Here is a 15,141-nt window from a genome sequence, read left to right on the forward strand (position 1 = left end):
TATTAATTCATTAAGGCATGAAACGTTACGACAATGATAAAAGTACTTATTAAAATCAATACGTGACGAAAACTTGTTATACGTTCTACAAAGAACTAATAACAGCTGAATATGGCTTTTGAATCGGATGGTAGGCGTATAGGTAGGCGGTGGTGGTAGGCGATACAAAACCCGGATGCGGTATTGTTCAAGGTGTATTCAGGTCATAAACGTAATATTCTTAGCCGTAGTTGTTTCAATATTTCTAAATAATATTTCCCGTTGACCGTCTTACCTTCAGGAAGGAGTTCCTTGTAAATGTGATGCACGTTATCTAACGGCTTATCTATTTATGAACAATTTACAGGTTCAAACTATAGACCATCGCAAACGCACAGCCATTGAAGTGCAGTTTAATTATCCTGTTTAAACCTCGAGGACATTTTCGTTGCGGCATATGGTCGCTTGTATTTCAGTTTGCTCATTCATCAAGCAAATTTATAAATGAGCCTTGAAGCGCTCCTTAAATAGGTGAATCATTCACACATTATTGCGCGTCATGCATTGTCGGGAGGCCATCGTTGATTTTCTGCCTCTCACACGTAGTGCCAACATGATTAATGGCAAATTTGCACGAATACTTGGATAGAAGTGTAATATTTGAAAAAAAATACAACATTCGATCGTTGTTTGTCTATCACAGAAATTCGTCAGTATTAGAAAAACCTTGGGAGACTTTCTTTCCTTGACAAAAAAAATTTCCTCATGTCTCATTCAATCGATGTTATGCTTGCAATTAAGCCATTTTTCACGTCATTAAACACCAACGAAGTTTCGGATGAAAATAATAATGAAGTCGTGTCAAAAGCACAATCCATTACACCATAGCCATTTTTATCCTGCTTCCATTATTAAGACGACAAAAACCTTACCTATTAAACCAAGGCGCTTAGATGAAAATTGTACAATAATGACTTAACGGAATTCATTCCTTGGCACTAATGGCAAAAGTCGGTGGAAAACGTGCAACGGTGCAAAATCACTGGTCCCAGTTGACGATCTTATCAATCCTCAACTCTTTTCTAATAATTTCATTATGAATCATTTCCCTAAAAGATTTACTTTTTGTAATTTTTTTCCCGATTTCTGGCAGCCATCCAATGGAAAACTTTTCGATTGTTAATATAACCCCACGGTAAACGAACATCGTGACAAACCGTTACATTTGCCACAGACCTTTTTTTCCAAGGTCTTAGCTTACCACAATCCTTGTTTCTGTCTTTTAACCATCCATTTGCGGACGATATAATTAACGTAATTCGAGGGGCAAAGAGCAAACGAAAATACAGTCCACGTCCTTTGCTCCATAGCCCGAGTGGTTCCACGACAGCATAGTGCACGGATATTCTTGACCGCAGCACGACAACAATGGAAGAATTTGATCTAGTTTCGATTTTAGCCCGGTTGCGCAATAGTCGCTCTCTCGCCAATCGCTCTTCGGCTGAACGCTCGGTAATTACTTAATTGGATAAAATCTAATTATTCCATTATTCAAAGACATCCTACCCCAATGAGGGAGGACGCGGATGTTTAATACGCTGGTCAACTGGGCGGCGATGGACTTTTTCCGCGTAACGTAGGAGCGACAAAAAAATTCGAAAGGTTTGTAACGCAGTGTAGTGGATTGTAGTGCGTTTTGCTGCAGCGTCCCGTACAATTATAATCGCCGGGCCTGCAACAGAGACAATGTTAATCTATTGCTTACTGTAACGTGTTGGTTCTACGGGCAGAGATATTGGCCCCCTGTCACGGCGGTATCGAACCCAGCCCAGCTGCGTGATAACGATGAGTGTCACGGACTACTCTATGAACGGATTGCAACGGAAATATGTGGGCAAATTTAAAATGAAGCGTACGCAGCCCGCTTTTCCGTAACTATTCCTGTTAGTTAGTCATCAGTTCGAACAGTGGGCATTTATACAAATAATAAATCTATGCCGTCCGGTGAAACCGAATTGGGCATACGGTCATTAACGTAATTCGATTATGCCTAGGAGCACTTGCTTGTCCCTCGTTTTCCTTCTTACCTGTTGTTTCTTTTTTACGGGGCCAATCGTTGCATAAAAGCGCTATATTTCACCAATTTGCCCTTACAATTACCAATGTTTTGCACTTAAAGCGTTTACCCCGAAAATCCCTGATACGTTAACTGAGGCCCTCAATGGCAAGCCGTTTTCCATGTGGTACCAAATCCTCAGCATACACACCTCTTCGGGAGGTGTGTGCCTTGTACCGCGAGCCTCGAACCGCGACTCGAAGAAAGAGAGCATGATTTCCCGGTACCATTACCGGCAGGCTTTTTCTATCGAACCGCAAATTTCCCATGCGAATCACTCGGTGGAACGGAATGCGAGTGAACGAGAACGACTCGTAAATATCATAAGCCATATATAATCATTTCTAATGGTATCACTTATACTGTTTATCGATTCTGACGGGTGTTGATCATGGACTGTAGGTGAACCAAAGCAAAATAAGGATAATCGAGTAAAGTGATCCATTCCGGCTCAGGACATGCCGGGTGTTAGACAGCAAAGAAGCTCGATTTTTGGAATACGGCAGGCTTCTTACTATATGCTCTTTTTAACGTTAGGACGATCGCAGTGTACAAAAAGGTTTTTAGGATACATCTCAATTCGTTACGATTCGTTACGGAAGTAGGCGTCTCTTGTACGATTAGCAGGAAATGTTAGTAACACAGTTCAATTGTGTGCTTCAGTTCAGTTCATTCATAATTTCACTCATTATCCAGTTGCTCCTACTCCACCAAGGACTAAGTCAGTCATAACTCTGATTCATACACTCATTCGCATAGTTTAAAAATCAATTCAAGCGCATCATTAATTACTTTGTGAACTACAGATAAGATCATTCTTCTACCAAAACACTTGCAAATATTTCATTTTTAGTCAATTTTAGTATACTCAAAATAATAACGCCCCAGCCAATAAATACTATTTTGAAAATCCTATCCTTATAGACAACCTTATCAACCAACCAACCATAAAAATGTTTATAAATCATTACAAGAAAACAATAGGAGAAGGTATCCTTCACTGAAAAGACATATACACATAGGCACAGTATGTGTTTCATAGGTAATAAGACTGAAACATATAGCGATACTAATGTTGTTCTACAAAAACAAAAAAAAAAACAAAAATCAGGTACTTTCCTAGGTCTTCAGGCCAAGTAGAATAATAATTGAGGTTTGTAATCGAATACCAGCATGATCTATGATTTCTGCTAACGAGCAGGAACGCTTGCTATCAAGGTGAAGCTGGTTTTACATTAGTACAGCTTTTGAAAAGATACTTCGTTCTAGCTTTTGAAGAGTTTTTACATTCAGTTTGAACGACGTCAGGCCAGAAAAGTAGAGTACAAATCACGTACAGTTTTCAATTGTTTAAGCTCGACGTGAAATGTCTTTCCTTGTTTGTGGCATTTATTCTTCGATGGATTTTATTCGCAAAATATCCAACTGATCATCTCGGTTGACATGTTAATGCCGAGATGTTGGCCGAGGTTGTCTATCACTTGATCAATTAACGTCAAAAATAATCCTTTGCTAAATGGGTGTGCTGTATTCGCACAAACGAAGCACCCACATTTGGCTGAACCATGTTGCTCCAGTGTCGGCCTATGTGGTGGTCATCATCAGACATAGAAACAGCAGTTGTTTACGACTGCACCGGCGCATATAGTGAATATTAGTAGGTCTGCTATGAGCATTCATAAAGTTAAATCTAACACAAGATTATGCTATAAAATCAGAATATGTGAGCTATTTGCTATTTATTTCAGCCATTCAACATTTTTACTCAACAGGTACTTTCTCTTTGCAAAAGTAATCCGGTATGCAGTTTACACAACAGTTATGGTAATACGAGGTGTGTTCAAAAAGTAACGATAATTTTGCATTTACGCGGGCTACATAAGTCCGATTTTCGATTTTTTTGTGGCGATAAGTTACTACACATATCAGTGATTTATGGTGAACAGTTCGGCCATTTTGAGTAATCGGTCAATTTTTGACAGCTGTTTAGCTTGGACAAGATACATATACGTTTAGTTCCAAAGCAATCATTAAACCCGAACTTGTTAGAGATGTTGGAACTGTGATTAGATTACCTTATTACTACCATAATTTCCCCATAGAAGTACTGTGCTGTGAAGTACATTGATCTTTGCCATATTTAGATCATGAAAAAAATTTCGAAATATTCATTACAATATTTTGTAGCGCAATAATCGCATAAACGAACAATAAACAGGAACGACAGCGTTCATCGCATGCCTTTCAACAGGTCGAAATGTGTTTGTAGGACTTCGCCCACATGCAACCAAATTACGTACTCCAACCGCTTTTAGCTTGTCGTTTACAGCTTGCAGGCTACCACATCGGTTTGTGGACTGTTCACTCCGGAAATGTTTTTGTAATATGGATGCTATCAATGTTTGTTGGCCAATACAGTTAAAATGTTCGGTTCTTGTACAAGAAATATTTATTTGAAATTCTCGTTAATGTACATTTTGTAATTTTTCAAAACAGTGCAGGTAAATCGCCCGTCAATGCATGATAAGGACAAATTTACCCATAAAATTTCAAGGCATGACTTTCGTTAATAGTCTATCGCATCTTCGATTGGGATAATAAACAATGTTTACCAAGTCATACATTGTACAGCCATCTATAAATACCCTATGGTTATCGAGGGACAATTTACTGATTTACGGAAATTCGATTGTTCCGGTAATGCTCACCAAACAAGATAGCCCATCTGTATATTATTATATCGATCTTTTAAAATATCATAGCACAACGACACATTAAAAAGCATTTAAAAAACTAGAACTTAATTGAATAAAAAAATTGAGTTGGGTTAACTTATCGAATAGTTCAAGTATCGGAAGCAGTTCTATTCAGTGGTAACGCGTAGAGACCCTTGTATGTTGTGTATATTAGTGGGTTTTCAAGTGCGATGGCATTTCCGTGAAGCGACCACATAACACGATTGCTGTAGTGGGTTCGTGAGAGCACCTAAACTGTGGTGAACACTTACGCTAAAATGTGTGGCAGGAAATAGAAAAGTGTAAAATTTATTGCACGGTAGATAACTAACTTTTATCGCGCGAGAGCAATAAATTTAAATTTTATGCTTTTATTGTCGTGCAGTGATGTCTCCAGGATGATGTTGCTATTATACTATTGGCTTTAGTTGTTGCATGTTGTTCAATGTTGATATTTGTAGGAAGAATAGATACTGTACTGCTCACCACAACAACTTCCTGCGTTCCGCTGCATTGCAGTATCTACTGCGAAGCTTGTGCTAGTTGCATCTGATGTGAGGTTCAGGATTACGAGCCGTCCGTTCGCAGCGCTTCTTCTTTTCCGCCTGCCCACTACAGCGTTCAGGAAGCACAAGTGCATCCTGTCCAGTGGCAAATGGATTGGAAAAGCAGTGGACGCCGCAGCCGTAGGCCACGGTTCTCTTAACGAAGAGTTAGTCGTACGTCGTTCGGAGAAGAGCCCCACTCAGCCAGGAACTCTGCCTGCAGAGAAAATAAAGTTTTGGTTTGGAAACTCGCACGAGCAAGTTATGATGGTGCGCGTAGGTCTTGATTGTGGCGCATATGTGTGAAAAATGACTCTAGGACATCGTTATTACGACACCCTAAGAGCAAAAAGTTTTCGAAGCCCTAAGGGCCGGTAGCACATAGGAGTACCGGATGATGCAACGTTGTTGTACGCTTGGCTTATTTATTGCTAATATTAGTTTTCATCTCGTCTGTGTTAAAAATGACACCATAATAGCAACTTCGTCGTGTGCTAGAGCTGCTACCAGATATTAACCGCTCCATTGTGGTATGGAGTAACAATTGCCACCGGCAAGTCGTTAGAAATTCACAATAATCGGTTGAAAGGCGAAACGAAACAAAAGCTCGCAATGCAGTTCATTGTGTTCGATCACAAATTGTTGGACGCCCAACACAAAGTACCAGCATGTTGCCGAAAGCCTAAGAACAACAGATCGTTAATTGCTTTCTAGTTGCATACTGGTTCACAAACTTAAAACACAACCAATGGCTGAGATATAAACTTAATACAAATATTGATACACTTCCCACAAGTAAATGCCGAACCGAGCCGAACATAAGCCGAGTTAATGAAAACTAATTAGAGAGCTCTATGACTGTTAGTATAATAATTTAGCACAAAAATGTCCGGTCGCCTCTATTGCATTATTACGAAATAATTACATCAATGATATCACTCGATTTGTCGTGTGAATAACATTGGCTCATATAACATTAGCGTTTTTTCCATTCCCTTATCTAAATATGTACGTCTAACTAAATTAAAAATTCATTGTTTCTATGCCTTAATCATCTGATAATAAAAAATCAATGAAAAATGTGGAAGCTAATAATGTAATAGCTAGTAATGTTAGTACTTATTACTTAATCATTACTAAGTAAATGCTGTCAAAATAGACTAAACTAATTACTAAGGAATTATCTTCACGAAACACTAGATACAGCTGTAACGCAGCCATACACAATGTATTTTGTAGTGATAGTTTTTAAGAAAACATTTCAGCAAACCTTTTGGAAACTTGAATTTGGCAAGCGTACAATTCAAACAAAACCACAAAAAGTGCCCAAAGGCAGGTCGAGGATGTAAACAATCAAAACAACAACATTTGGGGTGCGTCCGTCCCGTAACGATACGCTGCGTGTTATATAAATAGCCTACAGGATTTGATCCTTGGTTTGGACAAATTTCCACGATTGCGGTATATTTACATAGGCTCGAAAATCTGTAAACAATCCCAAAAGTGAACTATTTTCCCAACCTAGCGGATATCTAAACTCGAAAGGTTGCTATGTTTGGTGTGGTTTTCTTTACGTAACCTGTCTCATGGACTTCCTGGCCCTGATGAGCTTGCTGATTCTATACGGCATAAATCATCACATATGGTCAACTAGTACGATTTGTAAGCGCATATATTTTTTGGCAGAGATTACAATCCTCTTTTAGCTGTTCTAAACTTACCATCTATTATATTATTACCATCTATTATACCATCTATGATATTTCGGATGGTTCTAGACATCAGTCATGTCTTTAATTTGCACCAAACATTTTAAGAGAAAAACAATTGCGTGCCACACGGTGTCGACGATGTTTCTTGTTATATAGTTCTCAATTCTTTATTAGATCGTCGACTGAAAATTAACGGCACCAAACCTTCATAAGAAACCAAAAAAGGTGCTTCGATTTATCATCCGTCTGTATATTGAATTTTCGACACACAGCAACATGATCAGCACGAATGCGGTTTCCCAAAAGATGCCGTCCCGCCATACTATGCATTCGTTTGTATATTTCATCAAGAGATAATGATTGCGGTAAAGGTTTGAAAGGTTCAAGCCATACATCTCCACGCACCATATATACTTTTTATGGTGAAAACGAAGAAGAGCTGACAAAGACTCCAGTACGTTATTGATAAGACAATGCGTATTCGTTAGAACTTTCGTAACTATAGTCAATATTCCATTTCGCACTGTCCAAAAGAAGCAAATATATTTATTGAAAAATTGTGCTTCGTTGGGGATTTAGCAAATTATTGTAGATTTTTTATAAATAATGTTTTGTTACTGGTTGATGAAATTTCAGGTATTCCCATATTTTTGATGTAGCTCATTTATTTCAAAGTGGTTCGGTACAGATGAAGAAATAATAAATGTATATTTCCTGGTTCATCTGCGGTTCGGCAGCCTCTAGCCAACGAGTGACTGATTTCCAGTCAGATGATTTATGTTTTGAATTTGAATTGAACGCCCTGTGATTATGGTTAAACCGAAGCTAGTGATAACATTCCTCACATTTTTAGTCATTGCATTGAAATAACTACACCAGTTCAGTTCAGCATAACAGAGTAAGTGAACAAACACAACGTGGAGAGTTAGTTGAAAGCATTAACAACTGCAACAGCAATTGAGGGAATAGTTTGTCAATTTCATAATTTTGAAGTGAGCTACCAATCTATACAAGTGAATACGAAATTCTCAATCTACCGTGTGCAAAACCAGTTTTTCAACTAGGTATAATGAAAATGCTAGGCTGTGAATGTGGTCCACATACAAAATTTCTGTTTATGGTGATTGGGTTAACGGTTGTTACTGGAACATCATTGAACATCAGCCAACCCAAAAATGCTAACAAGAACACAAGTTTTGATGACACGTCCAACAATCAGACGTTCATATTACCGGTGACCATTTATTATGAGACTTTGTGCAGTGACAGTATGGTATTCATCACCCACCAGCTGTATCCTTCTTGGTTACGTCGAGACAAGGAAATGAAGCTTGAACTGGTACCTTTCGGGAAATCATGGGTATGTAATGTGTCTACAGCTTTGTAGTTTAGCGATTAATTTTACCACTTGTTTGCTTCGGCAGATCGAAGAGCGTGACGGAGAGGGACCAGTGTATCACTGCCAACATGGAGTCCGTGAATGTCAACTTAATATTATGCACGGATGTATACTGGAACAACTTTCAATGAGTCAAGCCTTCCCTGTGATTGCGTGCCTCATGAAAAATTTTCGAACGAGTTTCGATAAGGTAAGTTTGGAATATGGAAGCGTATTTAATAACTGTATGAGTTATTAATTTTATCATGGTTCATCAAAGTGTATGGAAAACCACGCAGATAAGAAGCAATCAATCGTCGATTGCAGTCAAGGTCAGCTGGGTGCCCAATTATACGAACGTTTTGCAAATCAAACAGATGCCGTCCATCGTCCATTGCCTTTCGTGCCAACTATAGTGGGTGACGAAGTAAGTATATGCCACAATTTTATTTCTTAGTCCAACAACATTTCATATTTTCTTGTTTATGTTGCAGCCATATAATTTTTACCAACAAGACGAATGGCTAAATCATTTTGATCGAAAATTCGTTCAACGCTATGAGGAAAAATATGGAAGAAAGTTATAGGTATTAAGCATAATACAATACATTCTCGTTCGAAATATTGTTTGACAATATTGTGTAAAATCTTACAAAACTCGAAAAACAGTGTGCTCGATGAAAACGGCAATTAAGAATCTTTTTCGAGTGCAACATAAAAATGCCCTCTTTAAAACACGAACTAAATAACATTGTACAAGGTTTGATTTCATTTTCTTATAATAAATAAACCATAAATTTACCAATAAAAAATATTTCTTAATATTACTTACTTCAAACAACTCATGTAGCAACATTAGGGGCTGTCGAGAATTTGCGATCTGAAAAGTTCCAAAGTTCCAAAACGAAAAGATTTTTTTTTTCCAACCATGCTTCATTTCGTCGGTTCCAACAGTGTTAGACAGAGTATCTAACATTGATTCATTGTCAACCTCCAGGTCAATCTCGACCACATCTAATGCCCAATTGACCTGAGTCTACTGTCAATCAAACGCAGGCTAACAGCAATCACAGTGATGGTGAGTAATAATATTAAACCTTTATGAATCCTTTGTCGCCTGATGGTGGCAGATAAAGTCCCACTCACGGCCCCGTGTATACGAAACTGCCGTTTCTATTAGTTGGTGGTGTTAGAAAGGACGAGCAAACATATGGGCTAGTTGCAATCAATTTTGTTCTCGCTCATCAGCAAGCGCCCCCGAAGACGACGAATTTGATAGCATTTTTGATGCTTCCATCAACTGTCAATTTTTGGTCACATGATCTACCATCGCATCGAAGGGAAATTAAAAGCCGGAACTGATATTGTGCGACGCCGGAAGCTTCTGCCAATAAACGCTTTGAGGCCATCTGGTAACACGTACATTGAGTTTGTCTTTTACCATATCGGTTAGTATTTCGATGCATTCATTCAACTAGTTATCACAATATAAGTTAAATGTCGTTCTTCTTCCCGCCTGTCCCGCCTGAGTAACCCTTTAGCACAAGACGATTAATGTGTGTGAGAAGTACATAGTTGTGTACAATCCCTTGTAAAACCTTGAGTACAAACGTTTTAAGAATTGTAGAACAGAATTTTATTTTCTTGATCAAAGTGTTTGTATATTTGTTTGAATAAAATTTAATGTTTTAAATGAAAATCACTATAATGTTCATAAACAAACTAGAATAAAAAGCCGTACAATAATAGTAATGTAGCGATTCGTCCATATACCTTTAGTCCCCGAAAGTTGAGACGGATCTTAACGCCACGAAGTTTATTTTACAGGTTTCAAGGGCAAGTTCAAAATCCAGTTCAGCACAAAAACCTTTGAGAACGCTGTTTTAAATGATAACAAATTAATTTTCTGTGAAATGGACAATAAACTGACAGAGATACTAAAGCCATCATGATGCGATGTATTCATCCTTACGTTTCAAGTAACGCGGGCTTTGCGTTCACAGTTGATTATCAATAAAAGAGATGTTGAGCTGCACCTAATTAAGGCAATGATTGTCAGATCGTACAGAAAGCATCAAGGTCTCTCAATGCGTTGATGTAGTCAACGGCTTGGTCAACAGGGAAAGGCGTCAAGTTTACAGTCACGAGAACGGTCGCCATTACTCATTGGCAGCATAACATAAGAAATTGCTTCTACAACCGTTTGAGAAGACAGTTGACTCAAAGAATAAATAATTCAGTGGCGACGAAAAATAACTGTGAAAACTGTGATTATAGTGAAGCCCAATCCGTGGCATGTACCCAGAGATTCATTCTACTCTTTACAGCAGCTCATTGCGGACTACAGTAGATGTTTTGTACAACATTGGATTTTTATTTATTTGTTTATTTATTTATTTATTTATTTATTGGTTTATTGTTATTAATATAATTTTTTATTTATTTATTTATTTATTTATTTAGTTATCATTTAGGTTATCATTAGGTCGTGGAACCATTTTGAAAGGAATCATTTGTTGTGACTTGCTTCCGTGTGTGTGGACAGAGGGGCATTTAGATATCTCCTCTGTCCACAACTGTACCACAATCGTCTCGCCAGAGACAACGGGACCTTGGTTGGAATATTTTAATGTATCCTGAAAACTTCCTGAGTGATAAGAAATTGAAATGGCGTCGATTTGGCGCGATTGAGAATATTGTGTGATCAAGAGAACAAGAGAAGAATAGTTTGCTACAAATGTTTGCCGATAACGACCAAGAGGACGTCCTGTGGACGTCGAATAAGACACACGACTGCACCGCTGTTTGAATAAACCAGAAAACTAACTGTCCATGCCGACGAATCGAACGTGGAAGAATCACTCAACCTTTTCCATCCATACGTCTTTGCCTTCGGCATACTTCACGCCCACTACCGTCGCCCATAATTGCACTGTTGTCCACCGCTCCATATCACGTCACTTATAATACCAAAGATTACCAATGTTCCCCGATTGCTGCCCTTCTTAACGGCACCTCTACTCAGTCACGCTGCCCGGATGTCTTAATGCCGCTTCAGGCTAGACAGCACCATAACAGGACGCTTATGGACATACCGCACTATGCGACTACTTATCGACAACATGAACCCCTCACGAGGGTCGTAATCATGCTCTTCGGAATTCGGACGTCTTCGTCATTTATTTATCTTTTACTGCATATCGCGCTTAGCTTTAAACCTAGAACCTCACGGACTAACTATTTTCTGCAATACGGCTACAAAATCGAATTGTTCAATCTATCTCATCGGAGTACGATCAACATACTGCGGGTGTTACCGACAGCCGCCGATATCGGTAGAGCCAGCTAGCCGCCACTTGCATGCCAGGCTGCAAACAAGCTGCAGACCCGCTTACGAGCCAAGAGAGATGATCACCGATCGACTCACGAGTGAGAGAGGTAGGATCATCGGTCGACACTTTCTGGGACACTCTTGGCATTACGAAAGAACCACCAGTGATAAGCGAAACGCCGCGAACGGCGGACTAATTTTGAGTCGCTTCTTTCGGGTGACCAATAAAGGACTTCAAGATACGGAACGTTCGTGGTGTTTGATTATTACTAACAGCGGGAGTAGCGTATTAATTTATGAAAAGTGAAATTAAATCAACATATAACTGAACTTTTTTTAGCGTAAACATCTTGTAGGCATTCTAGGTGTTTCAGGCCTTAATGCATTTTTCTTTTGTTGTTCTTAAATTACTGCTGGTGTTGCATTACAAATCCATTGGAATGTCGGTTATGGAATGTCTTACGCTTCCTTCACATCTTAGCAAAAAGTGTGTACCAAAATTATGTCAGCAATTAGGGAACATTCTGGAGTAACAAAATCCATTCTTCATTTGTCCAAATTATTTGTCCAGCAGAATTACGCTAAGAAACAGAGAAGCAGTTGATGAAAAAATATATTCTCCGTCCATGCACTTCACAAGTGTGAAGAATAATAGCGTTCATTTACTCCATTCTCTACCCAGATAGATGCGTACTATGGTTGGTCATTTTCACACTTTTTCTCTGTTTTATGGAAGCAATTTTGTTCCATTCTACCTAACTCTCAGAACAGTGGGCACGGGAACTACGTTCATTGTTCTGTAACAGCATTCATCTTCCCGTATACTAAACTGCATCTGCACTTCTTTATCTTTTCGTAAGGAGTTGCCAACTGGATGTTGTAATGGATATATTTTTGCCATTATCAATTGTCCTTTTTACCTTGTACTCTACCTTGTACATGCTGTTGTACCGCACAAATTCACCCCACAATCTTGACGAGTTTCTGTTGGAGCTAATTGTAACACAGTCGTTCAAAATATTTATAATTGAATGTTCAACTCCATATTAAATGATTCGCCGCGAAGGGAATACGAGTATACACTACTCGATATAGCACTTCTAAGATACAATATTTAACATTCTGGCGTACTAATGCCTTGACTTTTCTAACGCTGGCACAAATAACTAGACGTAAAGCGGTACAAAGCATAGACTTACCTCTACATTACACAGTGAATATTACACGATGTGTAGCGATACTTTGACCACAAGTAAAAAAGTTTTCCTGTTACTGAGCTAGCACTCTTGATACTGAGAAACGTAGAAGTGATGAAGTTGCTAAGATCTTGCTAATGTTATGATACAGACGAAAACCTCTTACAGCAGCACGTAGTTTTTTGTGCGCTTTTTGTGCTACTGAATTAGCAGTACTACTGGCACCGTGCGAAGTGAAGCATTCCTATCTTTCCAAATGCGTCCACTTTAGCACACCATAAATTCTTTGGCAGCTGTTTCCACCGATGTAACGTCAGACAAAGTGGAAGAATGTTAGCCGTCGTAAAGTACAAATAACGTTCATTTTATCCTAATTTTGCCTCTGTTTTATGCTCGTGAAGATTACACTAACCCGAACAGAATGTAAGTGTTAAGGTTATTTATTACTCAAAATATATATTTGTTACAATAACAAACTAAAAAAACTTAAAAAATTGTTAGAAAACTTCCTGAGGCTATTTATTAGAAAGTTATTTACCTAAACAGCAAGAAGTATATTGTAACACAAGGACGAGCAACGATAGCACGCAATTTACGAACGACTGCATGTGTTAGCAATCAAAGGAGAATTGCGCAGTTAGTCACAGGTCAATTTCCATTGCCATGACAAATGCTAATTCTGACCAAAAAAAATTAAAAACATTTTGACTTTGCAAATGTGAAAAAGAGTGTGATCCTCCCAACCTTTTCAAATAGCGAGAGCTTGGGAAGCAACAACAATCGCTTCACTATCACTTTGGGGGAATACACCTGTGAGGAACAAGGATGCACGACTATCTTTCGACTTTGCGGCATATCCTGCCATCCCATAAAACAGCGAGAGCTGCAACTAAACCAACCACATTATTATTTAGTTCTTCACATGGCTTAAATGTTGCTATGCTGCTTTAATGTAGCTATCTATGTAAATATTCTAATATAAAAAGGTAAAAGTCTTTTAGAATTTCAACCATGCGCAAACATATGTGAGACGAACTTGTTCATAATCAGACTTTACCCTAATATCATTATCATAACTTTATGACTAGCAAACAAATTTAAAAATATAATGTTTCAACAAACAATTGTAGTTCATAGGTTCATAGAACTGTTTGCTGTTCGGATGAAATCTGGCTTAGTGAGTTATTGATCGCACTAAACAGACCGTTAGAGAAGGAGTATTTTTTCCAATTACTTTTAATAGTTTCAGAGCATTTTTATAAATATGCCATGCAGAAATTATTTTACTATGTTTAGTTTTTTGAAGAGAATCATATAATCACTTGCTATGTGTATATACCTATTAATAGACGGTTTCAAGGATCAACTTCAATTTATCAAACATTTTATTTTATAATTTTTAAATTGTATAATTATGAACAATTATATTGCTTTCAAGTTTCCCACACAAAAAATTTGACTTGCAAAGATTTGACACAAACATATGCATTGTTTATTAAATTTTATGCAACAATCATACACATTAATATTGCGGTTTTCAACAACAACAAACTTTGCTAACCTGTGAAACTTTGAAATTGTTTAATTAGATTGCGAAACAAACAATAAACTTTGGCTACGAAAGTAAACGGACGTTAAACTGGTCTATAAATACGAACAAACAACACAAAGCACTAGAACTAATACCAACATAATTGCAATGGTTGTCGCCATAAGGATTAGTTTTTTGTTTGGTGGTTTTCCTATGCTCATTCCGTAGTCTTGGAAAGGTCCTTCGAACTCTAAACTAAGAGTCACATCTATGTCACACTCACAGTCCTCTTCGTATGTCACTCGACTAGGGCCGACAACGACATGTGGAACGAAAACCAGTGAAGAGTTTATTGCTACCCATCCCTGGATATGATAAACCGAATGACACAAGTAAATCTCCAAACTTTCAACACTTCCATGATTCATTGTCGTCCGATAATCAAACGTATAGTTTGAAGGAGAGATTACAAGGGTGAACTGTTTCCGATTGGTTTGCTTATAGCAGAAGACGCTGATATTTAAATGATTATCACTGTATCGTGCACTAGACTTCAGACAACGACCGTGCTTCACGTTTATAAGTCTAAACATGTAGTCAAAGCTTTCCAAGGAAACG

General features: G+C 38.1%; 1 protein-coding gene across 1 annotated transcript; it reads left to right on the forward strand.

Moving 5' to 3' along the window:
- Positions 1–8,156: 8,156 nt before the first annotated feature.
- Positions 8,157–9,052, forward strand: LOC128270512 (GILT-like protein 2). Its single transcript, XM_053007918.1, has 4 exons — positions 8,157–8,447; positions 8,512–8,676; positions 8,746–8,892; positions 8,960–9,052. Exons 1-4 carry the CDS (start codon positions 8,157–8,159, stop codon positions 9,050–9,052), a joined length of 696 nt encoding a protein of 231 aa, XP_052863878.1.
- The last annotated feature ends 6,089 nt before the right edge of the window (positions 9,053–15,141 follow it).

This window comes from Anopheles cruzii, chromosome 3, assembly GCF_943734635.1.
Source record: "Anopheles cruzii chromosome 3, idAnoCruzAS_RS32_06, whole genome shotgun sequence".
NCBI classification, from domain to species: domain Eukaryota; kingdom Metazoa; phylum Arthropoda; class Insecta; order Diptera; family Culicidae; genus Anopheles; species Anopheles cruzii.